Source organism: Branchiostoma floridae, chromosome 8 (genome assembly GCF_000003815.2).
Source record: "Branchiostoma floridae strain S238N-H82 chromosome 8, Bfl_VNyyK, whole genome shotgun sequence".
NCBI classification, from domain to species: domain Eukaryota; kingdom Metazoa; phylum Chordata; class Leptocardii; order Amphioxiformes; family Branchiostomatidae; genus Branchiostoma; species Branchiostoma floridae.
In genome coordinates, this window is record NC_049986.1 from 23,489,258 (window position 1) to 23,502,133 (window position 12,876).

The 12,876-nt window shown below is 37.4% G+C and overlaps 1 protein-coding gene across 1 annotated transcript; it reads right to left on the reverse strand.

Moving 5' to 3' along the window:
* Positions 1–5,964: 5,964 nt before the first annotated feature.
* On the reverse strand, positions 5,965–12,037 carry LOC118420639 (galactose-3-O-sulfotransferase 2-like). The gene is made up of 5 exons (XM_035827503.1): positions 10,975–12,037; positions 10,252–10,375; positions 8,444–8,568; positions 7,653–7,994; positions 5,965–7,088 (listed from the first exon to the last, which is right to left on the reverse strand). The coding sequence occupies exons 1-5, from the start codon at positions 11,115–11,117 to the stop codon at positions 6,581–6,583; spliced, it is 1,242 nt and encodes a 413-aa protein (XP_035683396.1). The 5' UTR covers positions 11,118–12,037; the 3' UTR covers positions 5,965–6,580.
* Between the last annotated feature and the right edge of the window lie 839 nt (positions 12,038–12,876).

A 12,876-nucleotide genomic window follows, 5' to 3' on the forward strand; every position in this document is an offset into this window, starting at 1 on the left:
AGTTTTTGGATGATAATGAACTAATTTGAAAAAAAATGACATGCTTTATTGGCACATTGTAGTATCCCTGGGGTTAAATTGCAATACACTATAATACAGACAGGAGTATGTCTCCATGGAAGACTGCTGCATACTTTTTTTGCTACAATTGAACTTTCAAGCGTAAGAACAATGGTTATTACATACCCTCTCTAGCTCTCTTAAACTTTAACAGATAGTAACCAGGAATCAAGAAGTGCAGACATTTCTATACCCAAGACATCGTTACATCCTAATGTTATAATTACCTGCACAACATCAAAAATCTACGAGCTTCTTAAAAAATAAATCAAAATTTGCACTATTCTGTATTCATTTAAATAGGTTAAGCTTTCACCACCATTATTGATAGAGACATCTGTTTAGTCCTAAATACTACCAAGTTACCTTGATGAATACAAAGTTGGTGACAGGACGGCCACAGGTAGGAAGCCTTGTTGGAGCTAACTTTGTTACATTGCCTTGTGCTGTGGGGTGGTATCCGGTTTGCATTAGGCTCATCCGGTTTGTATTAGCTCCATCAACTCTGTAGCAAATAAAACAGATAAGTGTATATTTCTAATTATTTTAGAAAAACGTTTAAGAAATAAAGAATATCTGTTCCTATATTTTTAGTATATCAAAGAAGAGGGAAGAAGTCGAATTCACTGAGTAAAATAGGATTTTTGAGTAGGTAGATATTGTATATATTTCATCTATCTGTCAGTTGTTGTTTTGTTGCGACCTGTACCTAACCCAGTGGGTACGTATGTACAATAAAGGTCTTTTTGATTCATAAATAAAGACAATGTGACAAAGGTAAAAACAGTGCACCTAAGCCATCAGAGACCACAGATTTGTCCAGTTGTCATATTCTACTAAACAATAAGTAAAAATCCCCCTCAAAATTAACAGAGTTATGACAAGGAAAATGTGTTCAAAATAAGATTAAATTCGCAATCTTTGATAGTTTAAATCTTCCCGTCTGAATTGAGAGAGCTGTCTTGTTTCAATTTTGCTTCCAAAGACGATTATTTTCTGTTTCAAGGAAGGCCTTCAATTTGACTAAACTCTTGATAAGATGGGCCGCAAGTGCAATGGAAAATTCTCGATTTTAGACTTCTCGTCATCTGAGAGGCAAATAAAACATTTTGTTTTGGGATTTTTTTTATTTTAAGCAAAGTTACTGTCAAAAATATGCGTAAAAATAGCATTTTTCGCACTTAATTACCAATAATTCAAAATCGAAGGCATTTTTTAAAAATCCCAATATCAAAAATCGCGGGAAAACCGTTGCGGTCATTTTGAGCCGTTAAGGAGTTAAGTTGGACTCTTCTTGGTCGAGATCTTAAACGATGTTTGCACGCATATCATGCCGCACAGATAGCGGGAGGGTGTAATTGATACCGGTGTAAACAACACTTATGATATTCAAGGTCACCAACAAAGACGCCAGTAGCTTTGTTACATATTGCAGATCCACCACAAAGTGATAGCATAGATGTGCTGTCCAGAAAATTGTTTATATTGGTGAAAAGGTATATTTTTCGCCTGATTCAAGTTAGTTGGGGGAAAAAGGCCAAAAAGCACTGTTTTACCTGCAATGACCGCAGATGACCCTAAATAGAACACGGGTTCTGTTCACATTACGTCAGATGGAACACCATGGAAGAAGGTTCAAATTCGGCTAGACATGGGAGGTTTTGAGCCCGTATTTGACCACCGTGGAAAAAAAGAAATATTCTTATTTCTAAGGGTTATATGTTAGATACTGCATTGTGACGCGTACGGCAAAGCTTACTTTGAGAGCACGTATGCACTGATGTCCTTTGAAAAAACAATTCTTACCTTTGCGTGATATGAAAATTAGCGAATGCCGGTTTTACTGCGGTTGTCCTGTCCTTCCATCCCGATAGGAAACTGATGGACATGTATGTTGCCACACAACTCAAAGAAAGTGCAAGAAACAAGAAATCTCGTGCCATAATGAGGTTGTTTGGTTCCCTCAGTCAGAACGGTACCCTTTAATCTCGTTACCACTCTCGAGCTGCAAAAGTGAGCAAATGTCAAACAAGATTGGCAATGAAAAATACGATGCCATGGCATATATTACAACAAAACGCTAAATGTTGTGGGGTTTTGGGGCTACATTCTGGTAAATGGGTGTACTAGATATTTAATCATATGACCCATGTATAATTTTTTGCATAAAGCACTTTAAAATGATATTTAGGGGGATTTGTTCTGGTCAGTTTCCAATGGCCAGAGGGGTCAATGACGTGAAGAATATAACTTCAGGCCTTTACATGTCTATTTATCTTAATTGAATAGGCAACCAATCAAGTAACCTGATTCAATATCCTAAGGAGGATTTGGCAGCCAATCAGCGAGCCTGATGCTATCTGAGGATTCCATTTTTGCAAGGAAGTTTTTTAATTTATCTATGGACTTTGGTGATTATGTAATGTTAAGTCTTTCAGATGGAGTATTTAGGACTGGTCTGTTTTGCAATTTTATATGGGCTGTGCTGGAAGAGTCCATTCTTCCGCGGATAGGGGGGGCATTTTTTAAATTCATGTTTTTTTTTTACTTTTGTGATTATGTTAAAGTCCTGGGATGTATTTTTGGACTTCTCCACTTAACATATAGAAGTATCAAATATATTGGTTTGCAGAAGTGTTTTTAAACTGATCTATTTTATCGTTTCATGCACGGGAGACGTTTGTTTGCTAAATTAAATTTTGGACTGGATTTGTTTTTCAACAGGCTATGTTTTCATTTGGATTATTTCTGAGCTGGTCTATCGTGCAAATTCACATAAGGTGCACTGGAAGGGTCCATTCTTGCAGAGGGAAAAAGACGCAAGGGTGTACGGAGGATATTGTCCTTCATAATATAACCTTTAGTAAACATGCTTTAGTTTCAGTATATCAGCGCTCAGTGTACATTTTGAAGGGTGGTAAACATTGAATCTTTAGTAAGAGTTGCTGAACGATTAGCACGAGCTGACAAACACGTACAACATGTACTGGGTGTGGCTAACCCCCAAGTGGGGCTTCTAATTTGAGTCACATGAGGTCAGAATTTGAGGCTGCTAATTTACTAATTAGATCAATTAACTAATTAGATCTTCGCTTAAATGTTCCTAGCTACCTTGTCTCTCACAACGCACGCCAAATTAAATGATTGACGAAAAAGGAGTCGCCTTGGTAGAATTTTTAGTGGTGTTCTAAAAACATTACGAGATCAAAGTACGAGTCTGATATGATCCGCACTCGAATGCTTCCAATCACACAAGAGCGGACCATTCGTGAACGGGGGTGTTTCCGCACGTTTTAGAAATAAGTGAAAAATAGAATAAGTCCGAAATTATTACAAAAGAAGTCTCTTGAGAGACATTTTGTACTGCTGGTTATTTTAGTAAGACTCAGGAAGTTTCTTTAGGCCCTCTGAAATGAATCCAATTGTGAAATTTTGGGAGACAAACGCAGACAGAAGTCTTTAAAGGTTTAAAATGTCAAAGTGTCAAACAATTTTTCGTGCGATTGACTAGCTAACGTATTTTTTCCGAGAATACATAGCTAGCAACATTAAACTGTATCCTTTCTTGGTTTTATTTAAGATACAAGTCAGGTCTAAAGCTAGAGTAATTATTAACTACTTTATGTTTTTAAGAAAGTAAATTAATCCCAAAAGCTGATATTAGTTTCCAGTGCTATTCTATGAAACACATATTGGTAAAAGCAACATGAGATGATATTTTCTATTCAAGAGACCACAAAGGACTGAAACATTCTAAATATTGCTATTAAATGAAGTATCACAATGTCCACATTTACGTATATAAGTACCCTTAGAAGACAATGGGGACGCTGACATACAATGTACAATAAAAAGTGTTGCCAAAACATTGGCTGTAATACCTTAACATACTAATTAATTACCTTTGCTATCTAATTATGAAGACTTATAATCACAAATACGAGATTTTGTACACTCTTACCTTGCCATTTAACGAATCTTCAGGATATTCGGGGTACGTGTCCCGGTTGACATTTAGTGACTTCTGCGTGACGTAGCTTGTTAAGTACAAGTTGACTAACCAGTATAGTCACATGGTACTGGTGTCCTTCACCCCTAGTCTACGAGCCCGTATGCGCAAAAACAGAGGCTCTTTAATTCAAAACCTTATATTTGCATTATCGCATTACAAGTTGTATGTCCGGAGAAAGCACCTTTAATAATTTTTTTTACAAACATAGCATTCAAAGTACGTTCTCTCTCACGTTATAGCAAACTGTGTGTATCAACAAACAATTACGTATAGATTCTTTATAGTTTAATCTCTAAATTAACTAGCAACTGAATCTAATGACAAACTAAGGAATTAATACAGAATTTCTTTGAATTGTAGGTTGATTGCAGTCATTCTTACCATATGGAAAATGTAGAACAATATATCGTGTATACTGTAGTCTGAAAGCTCAATCTCAGCTTACTAGTGCAGGGTTCTACTTATGTTTCGGAAGTAGTGAATTCGAAACACAAGAGATTCCACTTTTTTTTTCAATGCGCGGCAGTTGTGACATGGGGGAGGGAGTCGTTTCGCCTGTAATTTTGTTTCGCCTGTTAATGTGATTTTGATAGTAATGTACAACCCTTTGCAAAAGCCTTTTTATAAACAGGGTGCACCCAAAATTGGAGCAATTTTTATGTGGGTGCACCCAAATATTTGCGTAGGTTTATAGTATGTAAACATACTAGTATGCACCATATCATTGATATCCAAGTGTTAGAAATATGATAAAATGTCTGTCATGGTACTTGTTTTTTAAGTTGAATTTGGGTTCATCAAGATTTTAGGTACTCAGACGAGGAGCAGTGAGCTTTGTAATTAGTTTTGTTTTCTACATTATTACCTCCATGACATTTCGTGGACGAAATATTTTACCCTGCGTTTGTCTGTCTGTCTGTCAACAAGATAACTCAAGAATGGCTAAGTGAAATGGTTTCATACTTCATACTTTCATGTGTGTTGTTAGTTAGTAATAAAAGATAAAAATGATTGGATTTTGGGCCACCTAGCGGCTTCCCTTGGTACTGCTGCGCAACTGCCGGGATCGGAAACTCGTGTTCTGAACAAGCTACGGTCACTATTTTGAATTGTTAGATAGCTTTTGTGCTCAGGAAAAAGTGACATAAGTTTGAGCTCACTAGCGGCTAGTTTTGGGATAGCAGGAGCATTTTTGTCAAAAACTTCTAAAGGCGATGATAACTCAAGAAGAGAACAATACCTTAGACAATGTTGTAGAAATGAAATACTAATTATGCAAAATAGGAGCATTTGCATAATTAATGAGAATACTCTATCATAGTATTTTTCTATGTATCTCTTGTCCCGGACGTAATATGGTTTTGACATTAGAGTGGTAGATAGCTTTCAGTGTCATGACAAAGTGGGGCAAGTCTTAGCCCCCTTACATTTTATTTTGGAACTTTCCAAAGAGGATAACTGCAGAAAGGATTAAGGGATAGGCATCATTTTAAACAGGCATGTAGCTTAGACATAGATGTTCATAATGATATCCAAGTTATGCAAATGGGGACTTAATTTGCATAATTAATGAGGGAAATGTATGATTCCCTTGTTTTCAATAACTTGACTTCAATAAATGTAAAACACGTTAATTATGATAGGTGGAATATAAGCAGATACCACAATGAGGAATTTATTTGCATAATTTATGTAAACATTGCAAAAACATGATGGTAATCTTATTATTGTGACATGTGCACGTTAGTCAATGATGAACAACACCATGCATAAATTATGTTAATGCATTAGTTAATGCATTAGTCAATTGCATGGAATTTACAAAAGCTCTTAATATTTCATGGAGGGAGGTCGCCGAACTCTAGTTCTAGTGCACCCAAAAAGTCTTTGGTGCACCCTATTTTTTAAGTTGGATTTTAGAAAAGTGTTGACCTGCATTACGTTTGTGTTGTGATTGTTTAGAAACGGTTGTACTAATTGTTAGTTTATTGTGTTTACAAATGACAGGTCTACTGACTTTGCAAAGAAAATGTTGCTTTGCTGTATTACTGACTGCTGGAACGGGTGGAACTAACAACGTGAAACTTAGATTTAACACATTTACCCTGGAAATGGTAAATGAGACCTGTTAGGTTCATCCTTTCGAGGCGAGTATATCCGGAGTCCTTTTTCAGTAAAAGATTTTGAACTCGTCTATTCTAACTGGAGGATCTGCCAGAAGAGTCAATTCTTGCAGGGGCTTTACCTTTTTTTTTAAACTTTATTTTGAAACTGTCAATTTTTGCATGTGATAATAAATAAGTAAAATAACTTGCATTTTCTGTATGTTGCATTTCCAGTTTGTATTGTTTTAAAAATAGCTACTTGAAAACTGTCATTTGCAAGTAAGCAAATGTTAAGAATTTCACCAAATTGAGCAATATACGTAAGCACACTAAACAGTTTGTATACAACTAGACAGGTGCGCCAATAACAACACTGTACCTACAGTATGTGCATGTTTCTACATCACTTAACACCGCTGAGTTTCTTCAAGATCTGTTTCGTCTCTTCGTTTTGTCTCTCAACCACATCCCAACAAGCGTCCGCCCATCGGTCTTCCTTCCATTTCAGTTCTTTACAGAAGGGCGAATCAATCACAAATTCCTGACTCCATTTACCAGCAGGAAAGACTCTTTTACCACCTACTGAGTTACAATGTTTGTTCACCTCACCATTCAGGGTCTTGTAATATGTGACCTCTTCCCAAAACTCCGGTCCCTCATTTGTTACACGTTGCCAAAATGTCTTATTCAAGTAGTCGTACATCATATAATCGATATTGCTCATTTTCCTGTGAGTTTCTTCCTGTTCTGTAGTTAGAGAGACGTGTTCTTTCTTAGTATGAAGAGCATGCAGCTTTTGTGTTGTGTGTAGAATGTCGTAAAGTCTCCAGCAAAACTTCCTTCTCAGAAGAACTAAGGACTCCTCCCAGTACTCTGTTATCAGGACCACCGAGTACCAACCCGCAACGGTCCTGTGTAAAGAATAATCTAAAATTAAGAAACGTTTCCATACATCATGAAGTTCGTCTGTTTAAAATTCGTTTCTTAACATCTTAACCCTAAAAGCAGCAGATTTGACGAAACTCGCATTCTGTAAGCAGTCTTTCAATTTGAAAGCTCCCAAGGCGCAAAAGTGCTAATTGCATTAAAGGTTGCTTTCCTATTACTATATTAGAAAAGATACTTGAACAAGCTATTGGACCTATCTGGATGTATTTACGTGTGTTTCCCAATTTTGCTTAGCTTGTAAAATTTTGGAGTCTGTAGTAAACAAAACGAAAGTTTCTGTTCTGTAATAATTTGTCAATGAAGTTTGTTTTCTCCAAGGCTAACCTGGACATGCTAATGTATCAGTGTAACAAACTCAGCATCGTTTCCTCAATACTGACACGGTTATAATCTATATGAGCCTATATCAAATAACAAAATTAAATATGTTACAATTAATGTATGACTTACCAAGTCAAATTATTATTATCAATCATGCATTAAGTAAAACATCAGTGAAATGCAATAAAAAGACTAATATAACCCACCTAATTTCTTCATATATTTGGCTTTCATTTTTGCTGGTCATCAGCCTTTTCGGGAACCCCATGGTGTACGCTTGAAAATTTTTGTGTTTCGAATATGTTTTCTTCCGGTCGTGAGTTGTATTAAGAAACGCTCCGAGTGGATTTTCAATACGCCGGGCAACTCTACTCTTCCAAAAGAAGATTGACCGGAAATGATTGAGAGGCTCCCGAAAGATGCCGATATACTTGGTGCCGGGCTCCATGACTCGGTCCATGGCTGGCTTGTTCATGACTGAATGGTGTATGATGAGGCTGTATTTTCTTCCAGGGGACGGTCTACAGTCGTCCTTTGTCAGTTTTCCACTGTGGGGCATATTTTGATGGGTTTGTATCAATGTATGACATTCAATTAGGCACCATACCACGGATGCGGGTTGAAATATATTATTTTCCTGGTGTTTCTTCCCATCCTCCTCCTTCAGTCAAATATTTAAATCTCATTACGGGGTCAAAAGACCTGAAAGTTGGTACGAGGGGGAAATGGACCAATAACCCCACGTGCTTTTATTTTTTATTTCATAACTGCCTTTGAAATTATTCTATTGAGGTTTTATGATGATTTTTGGACCGAACGTGTATTGTGTATAATATCAATTGTACTTCTACCAACACAGACGGACTTTAAGAAAATACCGTTTTTTTTTAGATTTGCTAATATGGGAATGCATATTGCAGCTTGAATGAAAATATTTCCATGTTATATTTTGTAGATAGTACATGACACATTCTTTTTGCAACATATCTTATATTACCTTGGGTATGATAGCTGAATGTGTCTAGCCTTCCTACGGAGCGCGGGATAGCAGATGGTCATCCCGTGGTTCCGGCCGAACCTCGCCAGTACCCTAAACGTGGAGCCAGAAGCTGTCTTATGAACCTGGATAGAAATAAATGTGTTATTGGGAGTTAGTTACAGAAATAGTTGAGGTATAAAATGAGTAATTCATTATCATCATCATCATCAAATGAGAGATTGTTGTATTGCAAAGTAAGAAACAAAGCTTCACCAAGAAATAAGAGAAAATAAATCTTTGGAAAAATGAAGCCTCCAATGAATGTCTTCAAAACTAATCATTTGTAACTGTTACTTAGCATGCAGACATTACCCTTTAAGAAACACTGTTAAGAGAGAAAACACCTGAATCCAAGAACATAATTCTCTTCTTGCTTTGAATAAAATTTCGATCAAAACATTATTATCTTAACAATCATAAGATCACCATTCCCATTGCGTCATTCATCACACATTGGTCTCTGTATGTGGGAAACTATTAAATTTATACTAAACGTAAGAACATTCCTGGTTAGGACATAAATCTTCACAGATTTACTTGAGATAAAGGGGATACATAAAGGCCACATGTTTTTCTGTTTATTTTGCCAGAGTACATTTTATGGGTGGTTTTAAATTGCACTCACGGTGTCATAATGGGGTGAATTCTAAGGCTTGGTTAAATACAATCTAATGTATACAACTGGATAAGATTATCCAGAGATGAGGTATGGATGCTTTGATTGACATCCATCAATCACTTTTCTTAAGCATAACTATAGAATGAAGTAGAAGAGCAACACAATACAAGTTAATCTAACTGGAAAAAACGGTTGGACTTGTCTAAGTCATAAAAGTTACAATGTTTACAAATCTAACTCATAATATTATTCAAATCATGTTTGGAAAGTTCTTATACTAAGACAACACCATAGGAATATTTACTGTTAGCATTGTAGAGATTAAATTGTCTTTAAATATTGTTTACCTGTAACAAAGAAACGAAGATAATCTAAATCCAATACATCGTTACAACGTAATGCTACATGCACTACATGGTTATCAGGTCATTGCAGTTGATTCTTCGAATAGTCATAAAATATTTGCATCAAATTGTACCCATCTAAATAGGCTAAGCCTATACGATCATCACTGATACTGGCATTTATTAAGTCCTAAATGCTATCATTGTTCCCTTCACACGAGAGCACAAATGAGCCGGAATGCCGTCCGAATGTATTTTTTTTTCTATTCATGGCAATTCCTCGCAATTCGTACTGTATTCTAAACATTCTTACTGCATTCGATATATTCGTCCCCGTTCTTTTGGCTGGCTCGACAGTTTTTCACATGTTAAAAACTGTCGAGGTGCATTCGAAGTGGAGAAATATCGAATGGCATGCGCATTCGTAGTGGATTCTTAGTGTATTCTAACTATTCTGACTGCAGTCTGACCGCATTCTACGGCATTCTAACATTATTCGAAACATTCTTATCCCATTCGATGGAGAACCGAAACGGCAAGCCACCTCGAATCCTGCCAGAATGTGACCGAAAGAATATTTGGAATGCCGTAAGAATGTCTAGAATGCATTAAGAATTCACAGGAATAGACAAGAATTTTCATTCTGACGGCATTCCGGCTCATTCCTTCTGGTGTGGATTTAAGGCCCATTTGGAATTCCCACCCGAATGGTCCCGAATGTGACACGAAGTTTGCAAATACTTCAATCCGGCTGGTTCGGCTTGATTCCTGCTAATTCGATTTCCGTGTGAAGGCCCTATTACCTTGATGAATACAAAATTGGTGACAGGACGGCCACAGGTAGGAAGGCTTGTTGGAACCGACGTCATTACACTGTTCTGTGTTGAGGGAAGGTATCCTGTCTGCATCAGGCTCTTGAACTTTGACCTGTATCAAATAGAAACAGTAATTTCCTCCTCAAAGTTAATGTAAGAGTCCAAACCCCCGAAACAAATGGTATGGCCCAGTGGTGGGGGTCAGAGGTCACGAGAACCGGTTTAGACCAGTTCCGGAGATGCACATATTGAATATAGACTGCACTGTCGAACACTCCGTGTCTTGAGTCTCCTTTCTTGTAGTAACCTTGGGTAGAGGGAAATGGCGACACATTTTCGTCTTACATTAATGGTATACTACGTAATTTATCTAAAGGAACCACCAGAGTTAAACCCTCATGGCTGTAAATAACAAAGTGTGTACGATGTACTGATGTTGCAACTTCTCTCACTGAGCCTTGGTATTCAACGCTAAAGGATAGAAGCTTAATATGTAAAGAAGTGGCAGTAAAATATAGTTTTTACTGACCAAATATTACGTAGTATAACTTTAACAACGAATCACAGTGGCAAAGGTGATGATTTCAATGAAATCATCACCTTTGCCACTGTGATTCGTGTCTTGTATCCTTCACTTAGCCCGGTGTGGCATACAGTGCAGTAATGTACTTCATTTATTCTAAAGTCTTTCGAAAACATTCTTTTTTTTACCTTTTGGCGGCATAGAGATTAGCAAATGCCGGTTTTACTGAGATCTCCGTGTCTTTCCATCCCCGTGGAAAACTGATGGACATGTATGTTGTTACACAAGTCAGGAAAAGTGCGAGAAATATGAACTCTCGTGCCATGACCATCTCGTGACGTCACCACTGTCAAGCTGTAGAAGTGAGCGAACGAAAAACATTAAAAAAACACGTAAGGAAATGTATGGGTAAGGTCTGCATGAGTTTAGTGCGTTTTACCAACACACCTCGCGTACTAGTAATTTACCACAATTGAAAATCTGCCAAAAGGTTGTTGATTGTTAATTCATTATTCATTGCTACATAATCTATTGAAAAATAAAACTCCCATCTGGAATTTAGTACTCATTTAAAGGTCGTTATACATCTATATCATAGTTCTAACATTCGTATTCATTGTATCAAAAGAGAAATTTGGCCAAAAGCACTGGACCAGACTATCGTGAGCCAAATACTTCTGTTATTTCTAGATGGAGTCTATTTTCTGCCATTAAAGTATGTGCCAAAAACATGCAAAGCTTGGGTACTACTGGCTTTGGTTGTTATAAATAGAAACTATCAAATTTCACTGTTATCGTCTATATCAAACACGGTAAACAAAACGTTAAAACATACCGTCTTCTAACTGACTGTCGATTCAGTTGCACGATACGTCGATGTATCTAGGTAATAAGGTACGCCAAAAAAGGCCAATCAGGCCAACCGAGAAATTCCAGTATCTAGTATGACGGGTTGCAGATACATGTGAACACTTACCAACCTGTCGGTTGACGAATAATATGTGGGCATGGCACGTGAATAGGTCTGAAAGCAGGCCTTCCAAGAAGACGTGCGTCATCAAATGTTTTCTTCTTCTCTACTTTTCGCCGAAGGCTAGGCGACCTAGTTACAAATTTGACAACATACTTGGACATTAGCCGATGTTCAAACCTGCTACGAAATCGCATTATCTAGTGTGACTTTTTTGTTATATAAACTTTCAAACCTGTCACTGCAAAGCAAACCTTGTAAACTTTTGCTTCATGTATTAAACCTATTCAGACGAAAGGGGGGGGGAGGTATGGTCGCCAACAACATATACAAATGTATTGGCTGCCGGGTTCGACTGGTCGCTTCTCTCTAGCCGCCGGCTAGGGATTAACATATAAATCGGCACCGACCGCACACGGCGATCGGTTGCTAGGAGGTATGTCCAGAAAAGGGGTAAATGTACGAAGTTAGTGTGTACGAACTTGTACGAACTTGTACGAAGTTAAAGGTAGATATAAACCGTAATCGGTAAAGTTCGGAAGTTTTAAGTGACGTCATCTAACTTTGTACAGGTAGGCAGGGTTGGTGTACGATGTACGATGTACGAACTTAAAAAATCTAACTTAGTACAGAGGGGCAGGGTTGATGTACGATGTACGATGTACGAACTTAAAAAATCCAACTTAGTACATAGGGGCAGGGTTGATGTACGATGTACGATGTACGAACTTAAAAAATTTAACTTAGTACAGAGGGGCAGGGTTGATGTACGATGTACGATGTACGAGCTTAAAAAATCCAACTTAGTACATAGGGGCAGGGTTGATGTACGATGTACGATGTACGAGCTTAAAAAATCCAACTTAGTACATAGGGGCAGGGTTGATGTACGATGTACGATGTACGAACTTAAAAAATCTAACTTAGTACAGAGGGGCAGGGTTGATGTACGATGTACGATGTACGAACTTAAAAAATCTAACTTAGTACAGAGGGGCAGGGTTGATGTACGATGTACGAACTTAAAAAATCCAACTTAGTACAGAGGGGCAGGGTTGATGTACGATGTACGATGTACGAACTTAAAAAATCTAACTTAGTACAGAGGGGCAGGGTTGAT